Source organism: Amia ocellicauda, chromosome 18 (assembly GCF_036373705.1).
Source record: "Amia ocellicauda isolate fAmiCal2 chromosome 18, fAmiCal2.hap1, whole genome shotgun sequence".
NCBI lineage: Eukaryota > Metazoa > Chordata > Actinopteri > Amiiformes > Amiidae > Amia > Amia ocellicauda.
The window spans coordinates 8,732,138-8,753,402 of NC_089867.1; the positions used below are offsets into that span (position 1 = coordinate 8,732,138).

Here is a 21,265-nt window from a genome sequence, read left to right on the forward strand (position 1 = left end):
CTTCAGACAGGACTCCTATATGTTCGCACACAAACACAAAACCAATGAATATACTGCATAATCAACGCAAAACAAGAATTGAAATGCACTGAAAAACAAAAAACACATTCTTATCAGCCAACTGAAGAAATGCAATGTATTTTTCATAGAACTATGCTGTAGAAACATATTTCACTTTCTTACAGGAATACAACTTTCTTGCCACCTTTGGATAGATCTTACCTTCTCCAGACTATATATTAAAAACTGAACCCAAGGATGTTTTTTAAAGAACGTATGTTACAGATGCAATGCCTTTTGAGGGATGGAGTGCCAGTGAAAGTCCAAATAAAATGAATAATGCATTATTCAAAGAAAAACATTTCCAGCATTAGCAAAATTTATTATAAAAATGTGCAGTGGTAAAATGGTACAAAAGGGTTTAGCTCTTTCAGAGTAGGTCACTAGAATAGCCTTTATCTGCAGTGATTTGCTTCATAGTGTTGACATTTTTAACACAGCTTCCTTGTTACAGAGTAGGAGATTACATTTTCATTGTTAACACAAAAAGATCAATTTTGTACAAAAATCTGAAAATCCATAAGAAGATTCAATACCCCTTTGTAGAAAACAAAACAAAAGTTTAAATATATTTACACCTGACATTTCATCCAACAAATGACAGTTCCATGTCTGAAGAAGCATTATGAAGGTGGATCGTCACCATGAATTGCTTTATACTTGACCATCTCCTCTGGGAAAACTTTCCCCAGTTCCAGGATAAGAAGACTTTTAAATTTCTGAAAGGGAAGGAGATGACATAAGCATGTGGCCATTCACCTTCATTTATTTTTCATACAAACTATTCACAGCAAACATTTAAAATGTAAACTACAAAAGTAAGAAGGTCACTGAAGTGGATATATTGAAAGTGGAACATTAAAAAAAAAAAAAAAAAAAACTTATTCAGTTCAGTTTTATACTCAGCAAACAAAAATGTAACACTCATAGCGTGTTAGAGAGCACTATGGGTAATCTTGGCAAAATAGTGCCAATAAACAAATTACTTTGGTTTGCAGTCAGTGACAATTAATGCTTTAAATGGAAGAAAAAGTGGCGAGACATTCTTAACAAAACTGTCCCTGTTAACTGTTATTTGCCTTTAACATTTTTTTGTTGGCAGATGTCTGCTTCATTTAAATATTTTTACAACTATTAAGAACCTTCAATAAGTCATTTGTGTGATTCTTCTAAATTAATTTAAAATATTATAATTACAAATCTCTTAAGACATCCAGCCAACTGTACCTAAATTAATGATAGTTACATCCTATTCACATCACTGAAAAGCAGTTTTCTTGTCATCTGGGTGAATTTCATTTTAATATTTTACCAGGCCAAATAAGAGAGGTCAAAATAGTATTACACTACCAACGGAAATGATACAGGTTTCATAAAACCTTATCTATGAGTTGCAAGCATTAATACTTAAATCCACTCTGAACCAGTATAAAAATGCATTTGTCATTCTTTCACGGGTGAATTCGATTTTGATTAAAATATAAAAGTGTAATTTATCAACAATGGAACAGCGGAGACACCAGAAAACAGTCATATGTCATTTATAAACTCTTTTTCATGTTATGCAAGTATGGAAACATGCAATTTACAGAGTTTAGGAAACAGCACTTTCACAAATGTGTGTGGTTCATTTATAATTTGTTTTTTTATGATAAAAGGTTTCTGTAGTGTTTATTACAATAGTTTTTCAGCCTCTGTCCAGAGCATAAAGAAATACAAGCCGAGAACAAAACAACTCAATCTCACTCCAGGCTAGTTGTTAATAATTCATGTCACTCATACCACCAATATTAATAAATAATACAGACATTACATAGCATGGACGGAAATGCAGCTAACGGCCACTTAAACACTTAAGAGAATATATGTTGTGCACAAATAAAAATAAACGTACATTTTAGAAGTATAAACAGATTTCACTGGAATGATAGGTCTACATCATAAATATGAGCATATGCCATCACACAAGTTCCCTCACTTTGAGTTCAATCCTTCCTATTGTCATTGTGAGAGGCAATTTCTGGATACAGATTAACATAAACTGTCTGGAAGATATATAACTTTAGCTAGAATTCAAGTCTCATGTAATGTCCTTACCTTCATGGTATCAATCTTTCCCTTTACTTGCTCATTTTTTGCTAAGGCTCTCTCCAAGCACTCTTTAGTGTATAGTTGTGGATTCCGGCCCTGGTCGATGTACCTGATTAAATAAAATAGTTAAAAAACAAAATTAAAAAGTCTATATTTACAGTTATATGTATGAACACAAATGTCTGTGTTGTAAATATAAACAGCATTTAAAGAGTACAAATGTCTGATAGGCTTACCTGCAATAGCTCAAAAATAGGAATATGTAAAGATGTATACAAAAAATAAAGCAAATAAGAGATTGATCTAGGAATAAGGTTTCAAACATACCAAAACTGTATTGTATATGCACTGTGGGTAGTTTTGGGCTCTTACCAGACCTAAAACACACGTCTGCTTGATGGCTTTAGTACACTTAGGTTTAATCCTCACTTGTGTTTAATGAAATCAGACATTAATTCAGATATGTAAAACTTACTCAAATGCTTCCAGTGGCACATTGATGTCGTGAAGCTGCTGACGGCATTTATCAATATCCTGTAATCCTGTAATCATGAAATTCCTGAAAGAAAATAAATACGTCAACTGACCACTTACAATACAGCTCTATAAACTCTGCCCACATGTTGGACAGATGTATCATTTTAGTTTACGTAGGCCTAATAACTTAGCCCATCTTAATTTTAATAGCCTAGATACATGTTGTAGTAGCTGTTCACTACCTTATACTATAATATGCTTAATACAATTATGCATGCTTTAACCAGGGAATAAAATATAACAATATATGTAAAAAGAGAGAGGCTACACATACAAAAATAAAGCACTTTACACATGGGGAGAAACACTCACAATTTCTGATTAAGTCCAGTCTGGCTACTCGGCTGAAAATCACTGACGATGATGCCCAGCTGTCGGATGTTTTCCACGAATTTCTCCAAATGTTCCTCAAGATTATCAAATTTTTCAGCCATGTCCAAACATAAACCCTACGCCGCTAAACACAACACAACAAAACAAAACAAAAAGTGGCTATTATGAAAACCAAAACAGGACGGCAACCATCAACACATTTCTACTCCATTCTCTCAACACCATTATTAATCTGGTTTACGGCAGCGCTGCAGCCAATCAGACATAAGAACAGGGCGGTTACTCATAGCAACTACTCGATCGCTCTGCAATGAGCTGCCATAAAGGAAGTCGGTTGCTGAAAAGAATCGGTGCGACTAGAAACAGGAAGATGTAGCTTCTCGCTGCCGGAAAGTGCCCCTGTTCCTAGCCGATATATGGTGTAATGCTGATTTTATGTTGGGATATTGTCCATTTGAGACATGTAATTGGGCATGATGTTTGCATCTCTTTTAAATTGTTATACATTTGAATACGCTCTCCTCTCCTCATATAAAAATAAGTCATACCGAAGTATCGGGCTACATTTTCTCACACACCAAATACACTATATCATCCCATAATGTATAGGTCACAATTGGTGACACATCAGTTGTTATTTTATTAGTGGTAGGCCTAGTGTTTGCAATAGCACAAATTGATATGTGTATCTCGTTCAGTGAAATGGTGCATGGCCTCCAATACATATGCAAATGCAATATTTAGTGATGAAACACTGTTTTCCAGTTACCTTTGTCATTTGAAACAGTGTTGGTCCAGGTGTATGGTGACAATAGGGTTAGGGTTAGAAAACAGATATTTTACAAGTACAGTCATTCTGATTAAATACTTGTAAAAAGCCCATACATTCAGTTAATTTCATATTATCATTACAGCTAAAATCACATTATAGGAGAGATATTGAACATGTAGTATCTATTCATTTACTAAAACTGTTCTAGCTGTGGTGTCATGTGAAATGGTTTATTGTTCAAGGGAAAATGCTTCCAGCAGCCCTTTTCCACGCATTTGTGGTGACTCAGATAACACATCTGTTAGACTTAGCACTTTCATAGAAAGAGTGGATGCTCTTTTACATAAGCAAATAAGTCGTGCTGACAGTAAGCATTGGGGACCTTAAAACGGGCGGTGTGCACTTTTAGAAACCCACAAGCTCGCCTGGACTCGCCTCCTCCACTAGGTGTTCACATTTACTGAAGTAGGCTACAAACACACACAACAATTAAATGCATGTTAATTACTGAGGATGAGGGTACTGTGTGTGAAATGATGATCAGATAATGTATTAGTATTATTATTATGCAGTATCATTATGCGACTATCAGTGTTTTCCACATTCAAGAATTATCTGGATTTTTTTTTTTAATATAATGTGGTTATTACTAAGCATATACAATAATTGCACAACAAACAATCCTTGCACCTGCTCATGCTCATTATCAGATTTCCTTGTGTGCATCTTGTCTAGCCAATGCCGGCGTAATTAGAGCTGCAGATGGTAAACCTTCAGTTTCTCTGCCTGGTAAATGTTAAAATTGGTCTATACAGAATTTGCTTTGCAAGTTACATTTTGTTTTGTTGAACGCATATTAAGTGACCCACCCAAGCAGAAAATACAAATGTTCCTTTGCCTTTTGTCTTCAGGGATTGTGAAATTGGCAGGGGTTTCTCTTTCATACTAATTGAGCCAAGAACCCAGCAGGTGAAACAGGAAGACTTCTGTCTCAAGCTGAGCCTTAAGAAACTACAATGTTTGCTGTTTGCGCCTTTGGGTTGGAAAGGCTCTTTTATATGTTATTGAATGGATTGTATTAAAGTTTTTATGGCTAGGAGCTGGAATAGGGATTCACATTTTCAGTTTATTGTGAACATGTCCTCCTCTGACTATAGAGAAGCACTTCATTATTGATCTCTGGAGGAGCTGAAGCTGATTCATTCTGGAGGAAATGATGTGATTAATCTTGGAGGCAGATGGAAAGAAACAGTCAGCTGTTGCTGGAATGGTATCTCCCTAATTATGGGAGATCAGCCTACAGACTAGCCTATTTCCAAGCATAAAGCATGTGCATCATGCGCATTTTGCTACCCTGCTTCCTACTTGTATTATATCATCCTATTGTCATGCAGCTCTCACTTTCACTCACGACCCCGTACTCCGTTATTATTGAAGACATAGGCAAAGTTCATTTGATTTGCAAAGTGTTTGGATGGCATGCGGAAACTAGCCTGCTCGCTTTGCCATTGCTGTTATGACCACACACTCCGCACTTAAACATGATGTGTCTGTTGCTCACATTTGCAATTAATATTCTGACGCAGCTACATTTTAAATAATTAAAATAATGAAAATCGTTTGAAGGTTGCCGGCGTATATATAATCAATCCTGCATTTGCTTTAATTCTAGCAGCAATCGTGCTCACTGTTATACTGTTATACTTCATATCAATGATGTCACACTCCTCTTGATTAGTGTGATCATGTAAAAATAAATAAAAATGCATATGATTACCCCCCCGAAAAAAAGTATGTTATGTAACGAAGCGAATTGAGCTCCTGAAAACGTTGGACAGCGACTGCAGTGCCAGAGCTGCCCCCCTAATTTCTAGGTTAATTGGATCACCTCCCTAATAGACTCTGAGCTTCCCATTGGTTGAACTGGGGGGGCTGTTTAGAAACAAAACAAACAAACAAACAACAAAACCTCCTATTTAAGCCTTATTCAAACAACACAGCTGATGCACACAACACCCTGCCCCCTTTTGCATGTGACTCCCTGCCTGGGCCATGTTTATTCATGCGGGCCAGGTACAGCAGCGGCCAGTGACGTCGTGCGTCTCAGACGTGCCTGTGCGCCTCCACAGCTCCGGATTAGCACATTGGTTCAGTCCGAGCAGCATTAGTGCTGGAGCTGCCGCAGCTGCAGTCACATCAAAGGTCTACCTCTGCAATGTCACATCGCTGGGAGACCGTGGATTAAGGAGAAGCATCTTTCCCCACCCCTTATACCTATTTCGTGTGTGTTTTCCTAAGCCTGATCTTCCCGGATAAGCAAGACAAAAGACGTTTGTATCCCAAATAGGACGTATGGTTATCATCAAGGGGTAAGTTCTTTTGCAAAACCGCATCTGGGACAAAGAAATCGAGTACCATGAGATGTGATTGATTTTTTTTTTGTTTTGTTGTTGTTGTTGTTGGCTTGCATCGGGACAGCTGAATAAGTCTTGTTTTAGCCCAGGATTGCATGCAAAGCGGCGACTGGAGCAAGTGAGTGGGATCCGCAGCCTCAAAACTGCAGCTGCAAAAACCGACCCTGTCCACATTGCTGCAACCACCAAGAGCAGAGGATTGCATCGCGCTGGTTGTGGCATTTAGTAGCTGAACATCTCGATTGTGTGAGGGAGCACATTTGTTACAATTTGCATGAGTACAGACACAGACCGTGTGCCTTGCGTTTCCCAAAGATGGCACTGGTGCTTTCCTTCGGATCCCATTGTTAAACGATGCACCCAGTCCCAAAAGGCTGAATGAAATCGCACAGTGGTCATCTCCAGAGGCTGCAGTAGGCAACGGCACTTCACTTGTCTTCCCCCCCCCCCCACCCCTCCCCCAGATCGACTAAAGTAGTCATTTTGTGTAGCCCCACACCAGCAAACGTGATCATGGCTACTCTTCTCCGGAAAATAGGTCTGATCCGGCTGCACGACCGAGACACGGAGGACCCCAAACACCACCAGGGCTCGTTCAAGGGGAGCAAGGGCAACCAGAAAAACAACAACATCAAATACTGCAACACCAGCAACGACAGCAGCAACATCCTCAACCCCCCCGAGATCAAGGCCAAGAAAACGGAGCCATCCAGTAAGGACAAGCCAGTTGGCAAGGACAAGCAGGGCAAGGACCTCAAGGAGAAGCAACCAGTAGGAGGCAGCAAGGCGAGCAGCACCTCGTTGCCACCCCTGGTGCCCCACCGGCAGCACTGCACCCAGGTCAGGACGAGGAGGTTGATGAAGGAGCTGCAGGAGATCAAGAGGCTGGCTGACCACTTCATCACGGTGGAGCTGGCCGACGACAACCTTTTCGAGTGGAATGTCAAATTGCACCAGGTGGACAAGGACTCGGCGCTCTGGCAGGACATGAAGGAGACCAACACCGAGTATATATTGCTGAACATCTCTTTCCCCGACAATTTCCCCTTCTCCCCGCCTTTCATGCGGGTGCTGACCCCCAGGCTGGAGAACGGCTACGTCCTGGACGGAGGGGCCATCTGCATGGAGCTGCTGACCCCCCGCGGCTGGTCCAGCGCCTACACGGTGGAGGCGGTGATGAGACAGTTCGCCGCCAGTCTCGTCAAAGGACAGGTGAGACCCGCTGGTGCTTTGCGCCGTCTTTGCGTGCCAACTTGGCCGACGCTTAAGCTGCCATCTGCCGTGCTGGTGAGGTGAGGAAGCCCGTTCATTGGTCGTGCAATTATGTGCTTGCCCGGCTGCCCGAACTCGGTCCGGGATCAATTAAACAGAGTATCAGCTTGTTAACCCGCTTACCTTCAGCACTGGGGGACTTTCTAAGAGGTTATTTTACATGCAGGCCATTGAGAGTCTTCACAGAATAGAGAACGAGCCCGAATGTCATATTATCAGTGACACAATTGCAATTGGACAGGTGTTTTAGAAAACATACACAGAAATCATCTCTCTCTCTCTCTCTCTCTCTCTCTCTCTCTCTCTCTCTCTCTCTCTCTCTCTCTCTCTCTCTCTGTCTGTCTCTCTGTCTCTCGAGATGATTTCTGTGTATGTTTTCTTAAAGAGAGATAGAGAGAGAAATAGATAAATAGGCAGATAGCTTGTTTACCAGTTAACAGGGGACGTTTTTTCTCATGACCCTAATGAATATTAAATGGCATTCCTGGAGTAAGTACAGGTACCTAAAGTACACAGATTTATTACAGTGTTTCCAGGGTACTGTTGAATATTAATACTCACAGAAAGTCTGGCTCATACCAGCACAGGACCAGCTTATTTCAGGCAACTCCAAAGGAAAAAAAAAAAAAAGATCCCAGATAAAGGTCTCTCTCTCTCTCTCTCTCTCTCTCTCTCTCTCTCTCTCTCTCTCTCTCTCTCATTTAATTTTCTATTTTCTAAATGCCATGTTCTTTCATTCTATTTCATTTATTTATGTCAAAATAGACAGATTTCCAGTGTGCATGTACAATGTTCCACCTAAAGCTGCAGTTTGACCATTTTTGAACATATCGGTTGGGTGCCAGCTGGAAGTAAATCAAATACATTATTGCTCTCTCTAATTATATTGAGTGAAGGTTGTATAATAACGTTTGACCTCCTAATACTACAGCGACCCCTACTGTGCAAGAAGAATGTTAAGTCAGGTGGTTAATGCTCAAATTAATCTGTATATATATATATATATATATATATATATATATATATATATATATATATATACAAATACATACATACATGTATATACATGCATATATATATATATATATACATATATGTAAACATATGTATGTATATATATTCAGATTAATTTGAGCATATATATATATATTATTCAAATTTAATACATTTATTTTAAAACTGTACTTTAAAATCACAGCTTTCATCTCACAGCCATGAGTTGAGAGTTCGCTTCTCTGAATTTGTTGGCCTTTAATGTGAAGGTTTGAGAGAAGGGAACTATTTCATCGCCACTGTTAATAAGAGAGACAGAGAGGGCAAGACACATCAATCCTTAGGGAGCAAAAAGATTGACCCTTCACTTTCACATTTTATATAGATGCAAGGTTAGAAAACATCCGCCAAATGTATCCCATCGCCACTGCTCTCTCCTAATCAGGGCTTCAGTGCAACAGCAATTTATTTTCCATCTTTCACTGTCAAAGACTAACCAGTGATTTATTAAAATAAGCAGCTGGAGCTCTGTCTCTAAACCCTTTCAGGTTGGCGGCATTGCTTCATCTTGATATGCTATATAATTTATTTTCTATCCAAACAGAAAACAGTATATTAAAATGCAGCGAGAGACTGGTGAAACAATGAAAGTGCAAGGGCCTTCTCACTAATTGAAACGGTTTTTCTCATTCAATATTATGAAAGCAGGCTAAATTAAATTGGTGTGTGTTTTGGTATTTTTAGGGCCTTTTTGCAGTAAGCTTCCTAGAAGAGATGTTGATGGAATATTATAGTGTATGTGAAGTGCTTTAAATAACTTTGTTCACATCTAATAAAGCATAGTGAGGCAGGTATTTAAACGTATTAAATGCTATATTATTTATTTTAAGCATTTACTGCCTAACATGATTAAAACAATGTATTGCACTTTCAGTTATGTCAGAGAATGTGTACAGGCTTGACTCCTGTAGTAACAGCATATGTGACTGATGAATACGGTATCTTTTTCAACACAAAATAATATTCCTTGTCTTTATCTAAATACGTTTGCAGATCAAGTAGATATTTAATTTTGTTACAAAGGATTATACCATCTCCAGTCCCAAGAATTCACTATGATACAAGAGTTTTCATGAAGATTAGTGTGTTACACTGATAATGCTGAGAAATGATTTTAATTCAAGCCTGCCGTGAGCAAAGCATTTTTTGTTTTGTATATAAATATGTATATTTTTGTGTTTTGCATGATCATGTAAATCAAGCTGTTTATGTCAGTAATGCAGATAAAGGCAAGCATGTCCACACATTGGTCCACACAGGTCTCTTGGGACTGTTATTGGACAGAATATGCATAACTGAAATAACAAAATATTGACATTGACATTGCCTCTGCAGATATCACTATCCTTTTAACTTCAATTACTTGTGCAACATTATACATGTAGCAATATGTATTGATTTTGTACAGTGTACAGTTAAATACCTGTGCAGGTTAATATTTCACTATTCCACTTGGGTTATCAAAGCAAATGTATTATTTTAATGATAAAAAAAAAAAGTTGCACTCACCTTTGACCAAATAAATTACTTTTCAGACTGTAAATGCACTGCAATGTTACTGTATTTTTTTCACCACTCTATTTATTAACTAGTCTTATATAGTATTTATTTAGATGATTTGGAATTAGAATCTTCTCATCTTAACAAGTGAAGGTTGAAAGATTCATTTAAAACCGGGACCAGAATTTGTGCATTCCTATTGTAAATGCTCTACAGTCAACAGTGAATATTTTAAAAGTTAAAGTTGGCCATTTCTAAATGTTTATTATAAACATATTCTTTACATTAGGTAGTCATTCACATAATTATGTTATGGGTGAAATGTTATGCTGTACATCCCTTTAAGGTAAACATAAGTCTGGAAAGAGACATTTATTATATTTAAAAATGACTTAACAACCACTGCCTAACAGCAATAATGTCATCCTGGGTGATTTATTACATATTTTAGAGATATTGGTTTAGTTAAGACAAATAAATAAAGACATCCTGATGGATAATGTATGTTTTCCTGTTCTGTCCAGTTCATGTGAACCCTATGAACTGGTCTAAACTGACACCTGGATATAGAGTACCCACAATGCACCTCAAACTGCAGGATTTTATGATAACACACCACCTGTCCTTTACTAGTGCTTTCATAACACTACATGGAGTTTTCCATCATGTCAGAAACACCTACATTGTAACCATTAATATACAGAAAACAGCAACAACAAAATCTCAATTAACATGCAATCCAAACATCACAGCCTTCAAAATGGTAACTAGACCCAGCAATACATGTGACTGAACACAGACATTATTTCTGGCTGAATTAATTGCTGCATGATCTGACAGCACCTGGGGCATCAACTGGCTATTTTTGTCTTTCTAACATTCACATTGAAACAACAACAGTTCTTTGATATTCCTACCCTGAGGAGGAGGGAAATTGCTTCTGTTAAGGAATATCTTTTCATAGATATTTTGTTTATAGGAAAAGACTACGAATCCTGACTGATTTATTTATATTTGTATGTTTTGATACATGTATTGTACACACTGTAAAAGCAACAATAAATGTATGAATTGTCAGATGGTAGCAAAATCCATTTGAAAGGTATTTTCTCCATTACAGATTATTAGAATAGATTATTATTATTATTATTATTAATAATAATATTATTTATTTATTAGCAGATGCCCTTGTCCAAAATATTACAAAATATAAGAGCATTGGTAATAAGGTTTAGATTGAAATAAGAAGCCCTGTAAAGCTATAGAAGTACTAGTAAAGGAACTGTGCAGTGTAACTCTTTGTGCTTTCTTAATAATCTGCCTGATTTTCAGAACAGCACCTGCAAAGCCATTTTTAGAAACCTCTTGCAGGACACTAAGTAAACGTCCGTCCACAGGGTTTATGTAAATCGTATTGAGTAGGTCTTGCATCTCTAAAAACAGAAACGAACTGATAACATTACATAAGGTGAGCTTTAAAAGTCACAGTCTGAGCCACTCTTCAAAATCATGCAGATTGTGGCCGTGGCCGGGGATGATTGAACTCTGCTTTACTGGGTTACCTTGCGGGACAATTGGGAGAGGCATCGGGGAGGAAAGCTCTGGTATATTGTGTTTCTCCGGGAAACAAAAGCCATCAGAAATAGCGAATAAATTGAATCCAGCATGGTCACTTAGGTGATGTAAAAACCCGCTTGTGTCATCCCGAAACCTGAGAGCTGCTATTGTCCGAAGCGGGCAAGGGTTTCACCCCCAATTAGGGGTCCGAATTATATTGGGGAGTGGGAGGTCTGCAAAGGAGACCCTCCAGAGTTAAAATACAATATCATCTAATTAAAACCATGTCACTCTCAGGAATGGGAAATCTCAGAATTAGATTCGATAAATTATATTCAATACGTGTCAGTGGTTAAAAGTACCAACAAGTTCCCTGTTAAGGTCAAATAATAATCTCATCTATAAGGCCAACCCCCTTCATATACAGGTCAGCTGACACAGGGGGTTACATTGTTCACATTGTCAGGTTCTATAATGTTGATTCTTATTTGTAGACACCATAAATTCATCAGTTCAATTCCCTGCAATTAATTATTTATTTATGCATTTGGTTAACTAGAAAATGCAATCCAGAGTGTGTGGGACAGTTTCTTGAAATTCAATCCACTAAAATCCACGTTCATTATATTCAAAGCTTTATAACAGTGTATATTCGTACCTAAAGCGTAACTGGTTAACTTTAGTTTAGTATATTCTCTAATAGTTTATCCTCAGGAGAAAAGCACAGTGAATTGTGAACATAAAGTAATAGACTCTAAAAGTATATTTTCACAAATAAAACAGGAAAACTATACTTTCATTTATACCAAAATCCCTGTCTTTGTTCTCCTGCCTCCCTGCACTTCCTTGAGCAAAGTAGTCGCTTCTTCAAAAATTCCCAGTGCATTACAATGCATACAAAAATATGTTGCTTAGATTTTGCTTCTTTAAAGTCGTCTTCGTATTGAAGGGAGGTCTTAGAATGAAAGGCATTTTCACGAGTTGATTAGATTGTAATTGGCTTTTTGTGAAACCCATTAGTATGAGTGTTTCAGCACAACTTAAAAAAGGAGAATCAAAAAGCAAAGCATCAGGTTTGATTTTATGCCTGGCAGAATGAAATGATGCTTGATTTGTTTTCGTTACAAGGCAAGAGAACAGCGGTGATGTGGTGGTTAAAAGATCTTAAGATATCTTACAAATATATTTGTACATATCTCTATATATATATAGAGTATTGTTTCAGTTTGGTCATGTTTATTCAGTTTTTGTCTCAATTTCACCACTTTACCTTCACTGAAAATTGTTCTTGTTCTGTTCCTGTTTAAATATTTATTTATTTTTTGGTTTGTTTGTTCTCAGTTCAATTTAATTTGACATATTCTATTCATTTTCTCCTTTGCATTGTCTTGTCTTGTAGAGCTTGCAGCAATATGTGCTAATTTAAGAGAAGCGTATGAACTTATATTACAAGAGTATGCCAATTAGGTTAAACACAGCCCCCACAAAAACTGGAAAAGTGTTTTTTGACATAAAAAAAATAACTTTCAATCATATGTCCTGAGAATATATATCTGTGGAGATAAAATATTCACTGCACTGTTGAAATTTCAGTGCTTCTAAACAAGTACCTGCTGTTTCTTATGGGGAAAATACAGCTTACCTGAGTCTATCTATTTAAAAATCAATTAAGTAATACATCACAGTTTATATAACATGTACATTTAATTTTGGCAATGTGTGAAATTCAATATGTATTTATTTTCAGGGAGTCCTTTTAGTGTTTTTAATTTTTAACAGCCAATCTTTGAGGTAGCTGGGAAATTATACCGTGGTTGTATCTCATTTGAAAATGTCCTGTTATTTAAATAGGATGTAATTATCAATAGAATGTAGGAAGATCGAAATATGATATGTCATCTTTAAAATAGTATTATCAATCCAAATGAAAGCAAAAATAAATAAAAACACATTGTGTATGTGAGGAAAAATAATGCACACACTTTCTAATGTATTATTTAATGTTGTTCCACACACATCCCTAGTTTCAAATCTGAAATACAAAATCCCAGTTCAGAAAATGGTTTTATTTAGTCTGTTCAGTCCTGCTGTGCTCCTAAGTCCCATTCTTTCATTGTACACGGTCAGGGTAAATCAGTAGATATTGATTATCAGTACAAGCACTTTTAGCATTCTTTTACACTGTACTTATAAAAGTAGTCTGTCGAAGAAAGAATGTAATTTAGTGCCCAGAAAAAGAGAATGATTTATCTGCCATTTTATAGGCACTGCAATTCGAGAAGAGGGATTTACGCTCCCCGATCTACACCGTTTCTTTTCGTATAGCTTTAATCCAACTAATGCATACCATTTACTTGGCAATTTCAGATAAGAAATAGCAGCAATCAATTTCAAATGAAGACCCTTCTTAAGATAACATGCTTTCTTTTTGTGCCAAAACCACAATGATAAGAAATTGCATCGATCAATACAGGCCTGTCACAGTCTCACATGAAGAGGCTGACATGAAAGCGCAAACTTTTTAATTAGTGTGCCAGATTTCTGCAGCATGTTTTTAAAGCTCCTAATTTACTGTACATTTCGTTTAGTTTTTTTTATCACCGTAAGAATGAACATTCGCTTTTTAATTTCAATTTTGCATTTATCAAACCCTCGTCAGCTTATTCACAGCTGATAAATTGTCTTTCTTGTTTTGTTCGTGACATGACATTTGATTTGGCTAAAGAAATTCCAAATAACACTCCTCTCCTCTGAGCTACCTGTCATTTCTGAATTTAATGCATCTTGTCTTAGATTTATGTTACATAAGAGGCTTGTTTCTCTTTTCTTTTCCACTGTTCTTTTTGATAAGCATAAGGAAGACACAATTAATTCATTTTACAATGTCAATACCTTTTATTTTGAGGGTAATGTAATGTAGTGGCTGCAATCACCTTAATGTTCATAGAGGTGTCATGAAAATGTGGAGAGAAAGCAACAATGTACAAAAGGGAAAGGTTTTGGTGTCTTTAATGCAAATCTAATGCAGAATCGGTGTAAAACTGTGTGTAAAACTAATAAACACAATCACAAACCCTGTGTCCACAAAAGCAACTGTAGTTTACTAGATGTTAAACCTCAGGGAATGTTATTAAGTCTGTATCGTGTTCATGTTTAAGGAAAGACATTTCTCACCACATTGCCATGGTAAGTCTCTTTGTTAAGTCTCTGCTAAAATCTGTCACACATCCTTCTTATGTGAAAGTGTTGTGCCGGAGAAACAGTTTTATTTATAGTTTCAGTTCACAAGAATTATGTCATTTCCTTAGAAACTTCATTTTGTCTGTGCAGCTTTACCATAGGCTTGTGAACTGGCCGCTGTCCCAGACCGACCTCGTAACAAATTGCTTTTCTCAAGTCCATCAATTCTAGCTGTTCTGCACAAGAGTAGCACGACAAGTTTACATAATGATTCTGTTCAATCTTGCCCAAACCAAGTTATTGTTGTGTTCAATTTCAAGACAAATTGGAGGAATGCCTCTCAATGGAGTGTACTGTTTCAGTTTGAAAGTAAACCCTTCAACAAAAGTAGTGTTCAATGTCCATTTTCATCTACGAGAACATTTCGAGTTCAAATGTGCATACACTATCTTCCTTTGTATAAATAAATTCAACTGTCAGTCTTCACTCGTACCTGGTGTTTTACAGTAACTATTTACATAACAAATCAGTTGTCAGTAAAAATACAAAATATCCAGAAAGACAGCCTGTGACAAACTATATCCGAATGATGTGATATTGTTGCAGTTTCACCATAGTTTATATTAGAAAGCAAAATCATTTGTCAGAAGCACTTTAGTTGAGAGATTCTTTTAGAGCGTCCAGGTTAGGAATCACAATGCTGGTCGATTTAAACCTCATGAATTGCATTCAGAACTTCTAAGCTCTAGTCAGCTATGCTTATGGTAATAAGGCTTAACAAGTCATGGGAATGCAGTACCAAAGTACAACAAAGTAAAACAAACAAGAGAAAGAGGCAGCAAAGTCTGCTATAATTACACAAAAGGTATGTTTAATGGAAAAGAAAAACAGCCAATAGCAGGAGATGGATAAGAAAGAGGAATATTAGTGTCCATTAACTAGTTGTCTGGATAATTATATTAAACAGCAGCATTTATTCCATTCCAATTTCAGCGTGTCCACCAAAATGGTGACACCTCAAAAGAAATACACCTTAAGCGATGTTTTTGTGCAAGGGTCGCCCCTGACATGCCTTTATTGTTATTCTCTGTTCCCACAGGGCCGCATCTGCAGGAAAGCTGGCAAATCGAAGAAAGCCTTCAGTCGCAAAGAAGCGGAGGCCACCTTCAAGAGCCTGGTGAAGACCCACGAGAAATACGGCTGGGTGTCCCCTCCCGTGTCCGACGGCTGACGTGGCCCTGCTCCCTTTGTGCGCGTTCCCACCAGACTCTAAAAAAAAAAAAAAAAAAAAAAAAAAAACTACCATCCTGTCCTCAATGCTGTGCATCTCCCATCCTTTGTTCTTTTAGTGCTCTCTCATCTAGGTGCTGCGGAGCACGTGGTGACATTTAACTTATTCATGAGCAGATGTGTTTACAGCTAAATATCGCCTTTAGTGGATTGTGTTTCAAAACTGGATACGGCTCTCCGGAAACAGATAGCTCTGCTGATGTCAAGTTGTTGCCCCTTACCTTTCACCTGCCCCACTTCATCTTGTGTGTGCTCTCGCCCGCCTCTCTCCCTCTATGCCAGCAATGCACTGCACTAAATGGCATCAAAATTTCCATCCACCCCTGCGCCTCTCATTTAAATGCAAATTAAGCCGTTAATATTTAATAGACAGGCAGTGCGTCTGAGGTTCACTTTTTTTTTTTTCTTTTTTTTTTTTTTTTTTTGCTGTGCTGTTTTTCACAGGTCAATGCAACTTGAAGATTGTAATTTATGTGGAGCTGTGCTCTCTCTCTCTCTCTCTCTCTCTCTCTCTCTCTCTCTCTCTCTCTCTCTCTCGTGTGGCTAAATTTAGACATCACCATGTTGTGTAGATGGCCATTGATTTCCAGTGAAGAAAAAAAAAAAAAAAAAACAATCACACAAAATGTTGCTTATGCTGCGGTACTGTAAAGACAAAACCCAATGGCGATTATCTATGGTTCTTTGTTGATACTATCATGTATTTGGAGAAAGACCTGTGCTATATAATGCTGATCATTTGGATACCAGATGGCAGAGTTTTTGTGAGGCCTCCCCTGTGTGTGAGTGTGTGTGTGAGGGGGTGGTTATAAATCACAAATTCAGTTCTCTGTATAATCATTCTCAGAGGCAAGGTTAAGAAGGGATGCGTTTTGGCGGCAATAAGGTGTTAAAGTTTTTTTTATTTGTTTCGCATTCAACAACTATATGGAGAACTGACATTTAATAGGTGTATGAAACCATGTCTTTATACTTTTACGGAACACAGATTTGTTATTTATTGCTCCACATAATTTGTTTTTTGGGCTGTTCACGGTTTCCTTGACTTGTGTCTCTGTGTAAATTATCTCCCGACTGTGCTTGCATTAAAGAGAGAGCTGACGAGCATGTGACTAATTTGCGGAGTGATACTCATTTCAAGCAAGTACTAAAATGGAACGTTCGAATAAGAATTCCCTCTACATGTGATAAGACAAAGGCAATTAAGGTGTAGATATCATTTAATATCATGAATGCAGCTCATTTGACTTGAATCTCAAACTGGTTTGCTGCTTTTGCTCAATTTAATAGCATTAAGAGGCGAAAATCACTTTGGGTGGCCATTCTGAAGTCCTGTTTGTTAGTGAACTCTACATCCAGTTGTACAACAGATTAAACCACAAATATACATTTACAATTCTGTCCATCAGTGTATAGGTTTACGAAAGTGGCATTTAGGTCTTATGTGGACCTACTGGTTCATGTTTTAAAGGGAATGTTGCATTTTTACCACTTTCCAGATTTGTATAGTTTTAGTTAATGGCAGAACACATATGTAATGCACTTCACAGGCTACTAAGCAATCTGTTGGTAGGGATATAGCTTATTTTGCATTTTTAAACTGGATTTACAAGAAGTTGAATAGCATGCACCCGTTTGTACCATCCCTCCTTGCAGAACGAAATTATGTAATCAGTCATTTACAGTTAAAAGGAAAGGTCAAAAGTACATGATTTGTTTTTGAGAAAGAGACTAAAAACGTGGCAGCACATTTTGTAACATTTTTAACTGTTAATATTGATTTTGTTCCCTGTATGGAGAGAAAAAAAAAAAAAAAAAAAGCATAATTGGATTAATCTCTACCAGAATCTTATTCCATAACTAGAAAAAGAAAAAATGTCTTTCAGCGAATGTTATTTAGAATGGTAACCAATTACTGATTATGTTTCCAACAGTAGGTTTCATGTTTAGTGATAATAAGCCCGCTAACGATCTGAACAGAAAGAATATGAAAACAGATCTCAGCTAGCATGGGCAATACCAAAGAGGAGAGGGGATATCTTTCCCTTCCCCAAATAATCCCAGGATCTTTAGGAGAAACCTTCCCAGGGAAACATCAGTGACCCCAAACTCTCTTATCAAAGCCATTCCCCCATTTCATGTTATGCGTTTTCCTCTCCCCTAGGTGAGCACCCACTAATGAGGTCCACTTTCTTTACTCATTTACCCATCCTGATCTAGATTGTGTTACTGTACTAGATAACGGACTGATTTGAGATAAAGGACGAAGGAATCCTATTCATTTATATTAAAATTAAGGCTGGGATTAAACGTTTCCCTTACGACGCATACAGAGAACATTAGATCATCTTTCTTTTTAGTGGAAACATCCACTCTTGATGTTACAGTTAAAAAGCCTGTGTAGAAATTAAAACCATCCCCCCACCAGACTTTGAATGAGAAATAAGTAATGTCTCTCGCCTATACAAACCTCAGACTGAACTACTGTTTTTCATTTTTTTAATACCCTGAAGAGTGTCTTACCATGAGCATAATTTTGTCATGGGAATAGAATGTAGAATTCCAGTTTTATTAGGTTTGCCGCGGAGCAGAAAATAGCCAATTTTCAGGCAGCATCTGGTATCTAAATATACAGCAGGTCTTTTTCAGATTCTGTATGAAACCTGTCATTCCAAAAGTGGTTGTATGTGTTTCTAAGGACCTATGTTAGGGAATATTATAATACAATTCATTATAATAAAAAGACAAAATATCAGAAAATTGGGTGTTTGTTGGATTAGGAGCATAACTTTTGTGATAGACTTTAGAATGGTAGTTTGCAGAAACAAATTAAACTAATTGTCTGAAACAAGTGAGATGATTCTGTTACCTTATATCTGCATGTAATCAGTGATTGTTAGTTTTCTTGTTTTTTAAAAAGGAGAAGAAAAAAAAATGCTTCTTATTTTTATTTATTTGATTTTTCTGGGGGTGGGTGGGGGGTGTTCTTTGTTTTAATGTCCTATGCTGTGTTCTGTCATGTTGTATTATATGAATTTTTTTGTGTTTAATTTATTTGTGGTTTGCCAAAATGAACTTTTTGGAGCATGTCACGGGTATTCTCACAGAAAACAAAATGAATGAAATGTACCTGAACCAAATGAAGTCTGGTGTCTGGGTGATTTAGAACTCTGTCTTCATTGTAAGAAATAAACTGTAAGTTATAAGGGGTGTTATATTTGCCTCACAACATCACAGGTTTAGATTAGAGCAAAAATCAAACAGGAATGTGCAATAAAGTTACAGGCTTATATAAATCTACAGTTAAGTATTTCATTGTTTCAATTATTTTCCATAATTTCTTCAAAATGTTCTGGCTATATTAATTAATGTAATTCATGACAATTAATGACAAAGCTACTTGCAGAGATAAAATCAGTGGTTTGCTGTACTTTCTAAGTGGCCAATTTTATGTTTGATGTATTTTAAGTACATATTTCCCAAGAAGGATCTATTAGCATTATAATTTATTCATTGTTAGTTGTAAGTATATATTGATTCTGAATTTATTTGAGTTGAGATGCCAGTAATCCATTCTTCCAAAAATGACACTATTACTAACAACAACAATCATGAAATTCGATATAGAAAATAGTTCACTATAGAGCAGAAACATCATTGTTGAGGCTCCTAAAATGGATTAAGCTTTTTCAAAAGGGGACAATATGAAGTTGGTCACAACATTTTAAAGCAATGAATTTATGAATGTATTTATGCAATCAATCTTCATTTAGACTTGATGCAGAAAAGGTACAGAAAGCTGACACACATTTTTAAATAAACCACCTGAAAGGAGGTGTTGGCAAATTATTCTGCAACCAACTTATTTTTCCCCTTTTGAAAATCACGCTGTTACTGTATCTCTTACTCTTGCCGAAGACCTGTCAAAGGTGAAAGAAATTGTGATTAAAACCTGCCCATCTTTTTTTTCATTTAAAATCCATTGTGCAGTTACTGGACTGTGTAATGATTTGTTCTTTTTTTAACTACAAATTATAGGAAAATCAGTCTAAAGGCACATTCATACATAACAATTTCACATACACAATTTCAGGGTGTAGAAGAGGACGTTTTGGAGTATTTAAAACAGCTCTTCCCTGATCTTACACTGAAATTGCGGCTACACTTGACACTTGATGCTGTTTGAATCACATTCTAAATAACTGAAATAATATATTGAAAAGGGTATATATCAATTTATCAGGAATGATTATAGAACAAGAGAATAAAGTTGCTTAGGCATCACCAGTGAATTACTTTGGCGGGCATTGTTTAATTTGGGATCTTGACTATTTTTATGCAGATGGTGAGGTTTATCCAGATACGCGTTGTGACATTTTGGATATTGCCATGTTGCTTTGTATGTCAAAATCCAAGACTTACGATCTGGAATCTAAAATGACAAGCCTATAACGGAGAGATATGTGATGTTCAGAGCATCAAGGGAAGAGGCACTTATTAGATAAAACCAATCTGCCGTTGCCCTTTAAGGAAAGAAGAGAAAAATAAAACCAGAGATTAACATTCACAAATATAGATCTCAATAACCACAGGTATAACCACTAAAATACTGAAGAGAAAACCTCCACTGATTTGTTTATGATTATTTTGAACATGCAATCATTTTTCTCAGGCTAATTTCAGTATATTTGCAAGCCCAGAGCAAATATTTAGTAATTTCCTCTCCCCTGCCCCCCACACAATTTTGTTCTAGTTAATTTCATTATGTGTGGTGAATTCTTCTTTTAATTAGTCCTTTTGATTGGGTTCCCAATCTTTTATAATTGCTCTTAGTCATTACTGAACAAATTGAGTCTAATTAATCAAGGGACAAATTCTCATCTTAACCAGGTTAGACGCTGTCTCTTAATTAAAGGACCTTGAGCACCGATCAGGGACATGTTCCAGTCCCTATCACACAAATAGAACAGAATATCCACGAAATACAAATTCAGAACCAAACGTACTTCAGGTCTCCTCGCTGCAATTAGCATTTGAGGTGTTAACTGTGAGAGTATCCGAAGCGTCCTGTGAATGTAAAAAGCAGCAGAAAGCTAAACGTAAAGCTAATTATTTAATGTGCATTTTGACATATAAAATATAAAATATAACAAAGGAAATGCAGGTTTCTGATCTGACCTCATAGCTTCACACCCACAAGAGTGCA

At 36.9% G+C, this 21,265-nt stretch overlaps 2 protein-coding genes across 3 annotated transcripts in view; one reads left to right on the forward strand and one right to left on the reverse strand.

Moving 5' to 3' along the window:
* med10 (mediator complex subunit 10) overlaps window positions 1–3,267 on the reverse strand; it is a 73,872-nt gene extending 70,605 nt beyond the window's left edge. Inside the window, exons 1-4 of one of the 2 annotated variants that reach the window (XM_066690980.1) lie at window positions 3,001–3,265; window positions 2,627–2,710; window positions 2,158–2,260; window positions 358–779 (exon numbers count right to left, since the gene is read on the reverse strand). In XM_066690980.1, coding sequence (XP_066547077.1) covers window positions 684–779; window positions 2,158–2,260; window positions 2,627–2,710; window positions 3,001–3,122 — 405 coding nt within the window. In that variant the 5' untranslated portion in view covers window positions 3,123–3,265 and the 3' untranslated portion in view covers window positions 358–683. Of the gene's footprint in view, window positions 1–357; window positions 780–2,157; window positions 2,261–2,626; window positions 2,711–3,000 lie in introns of those variants that run through there. The other variant, XM_066690981.1, reaches the window with a different exon arrangement.
* A 2,636-nt stretch (window positions 3,268–5,903) lies between these two features.
* On the forward strand, window positions 5,904–19,355 carry ube2ql1 (ubiquitin conjugating enzyme E2 QL1). Its single transcript, XM_066690934.1, has 2 exons — window positions 5,904–7,419; window positions 15,869–19,355. Exons 1-2 carry the CDS (start codon window positions 6,721–6,723, stop codon window positions 15,998–16,000), a joined length of 831 nt encoding a protein of 276 aa, XP_066547031.1. The 5' UTR covers window positions 5,904–6,720; the 3' UTR covers window positions 16,001–19,355.
* The last annotated feature ends 1,910 nt before the right edge of the window (window positions 19,356–21,265 follow it).

Bases quoted from the DNA above. Each gene is read 5' to 3' on its own strand.
- ube2ql1 (XM_066690934.1), top strand. From the start codon at position 6,721: ATGGCTACTCTTCTCCGGAAAATAGGTCTGATCCGGCTGCACGACCGA. The intron at 7,420-15,868 runs GTGAGACCCGCT...CTGTTCCCACAG, and splicing joins CCAGTCTCGTCAAAGGACAG to GGCCGCATCTGCAGGAAAGC.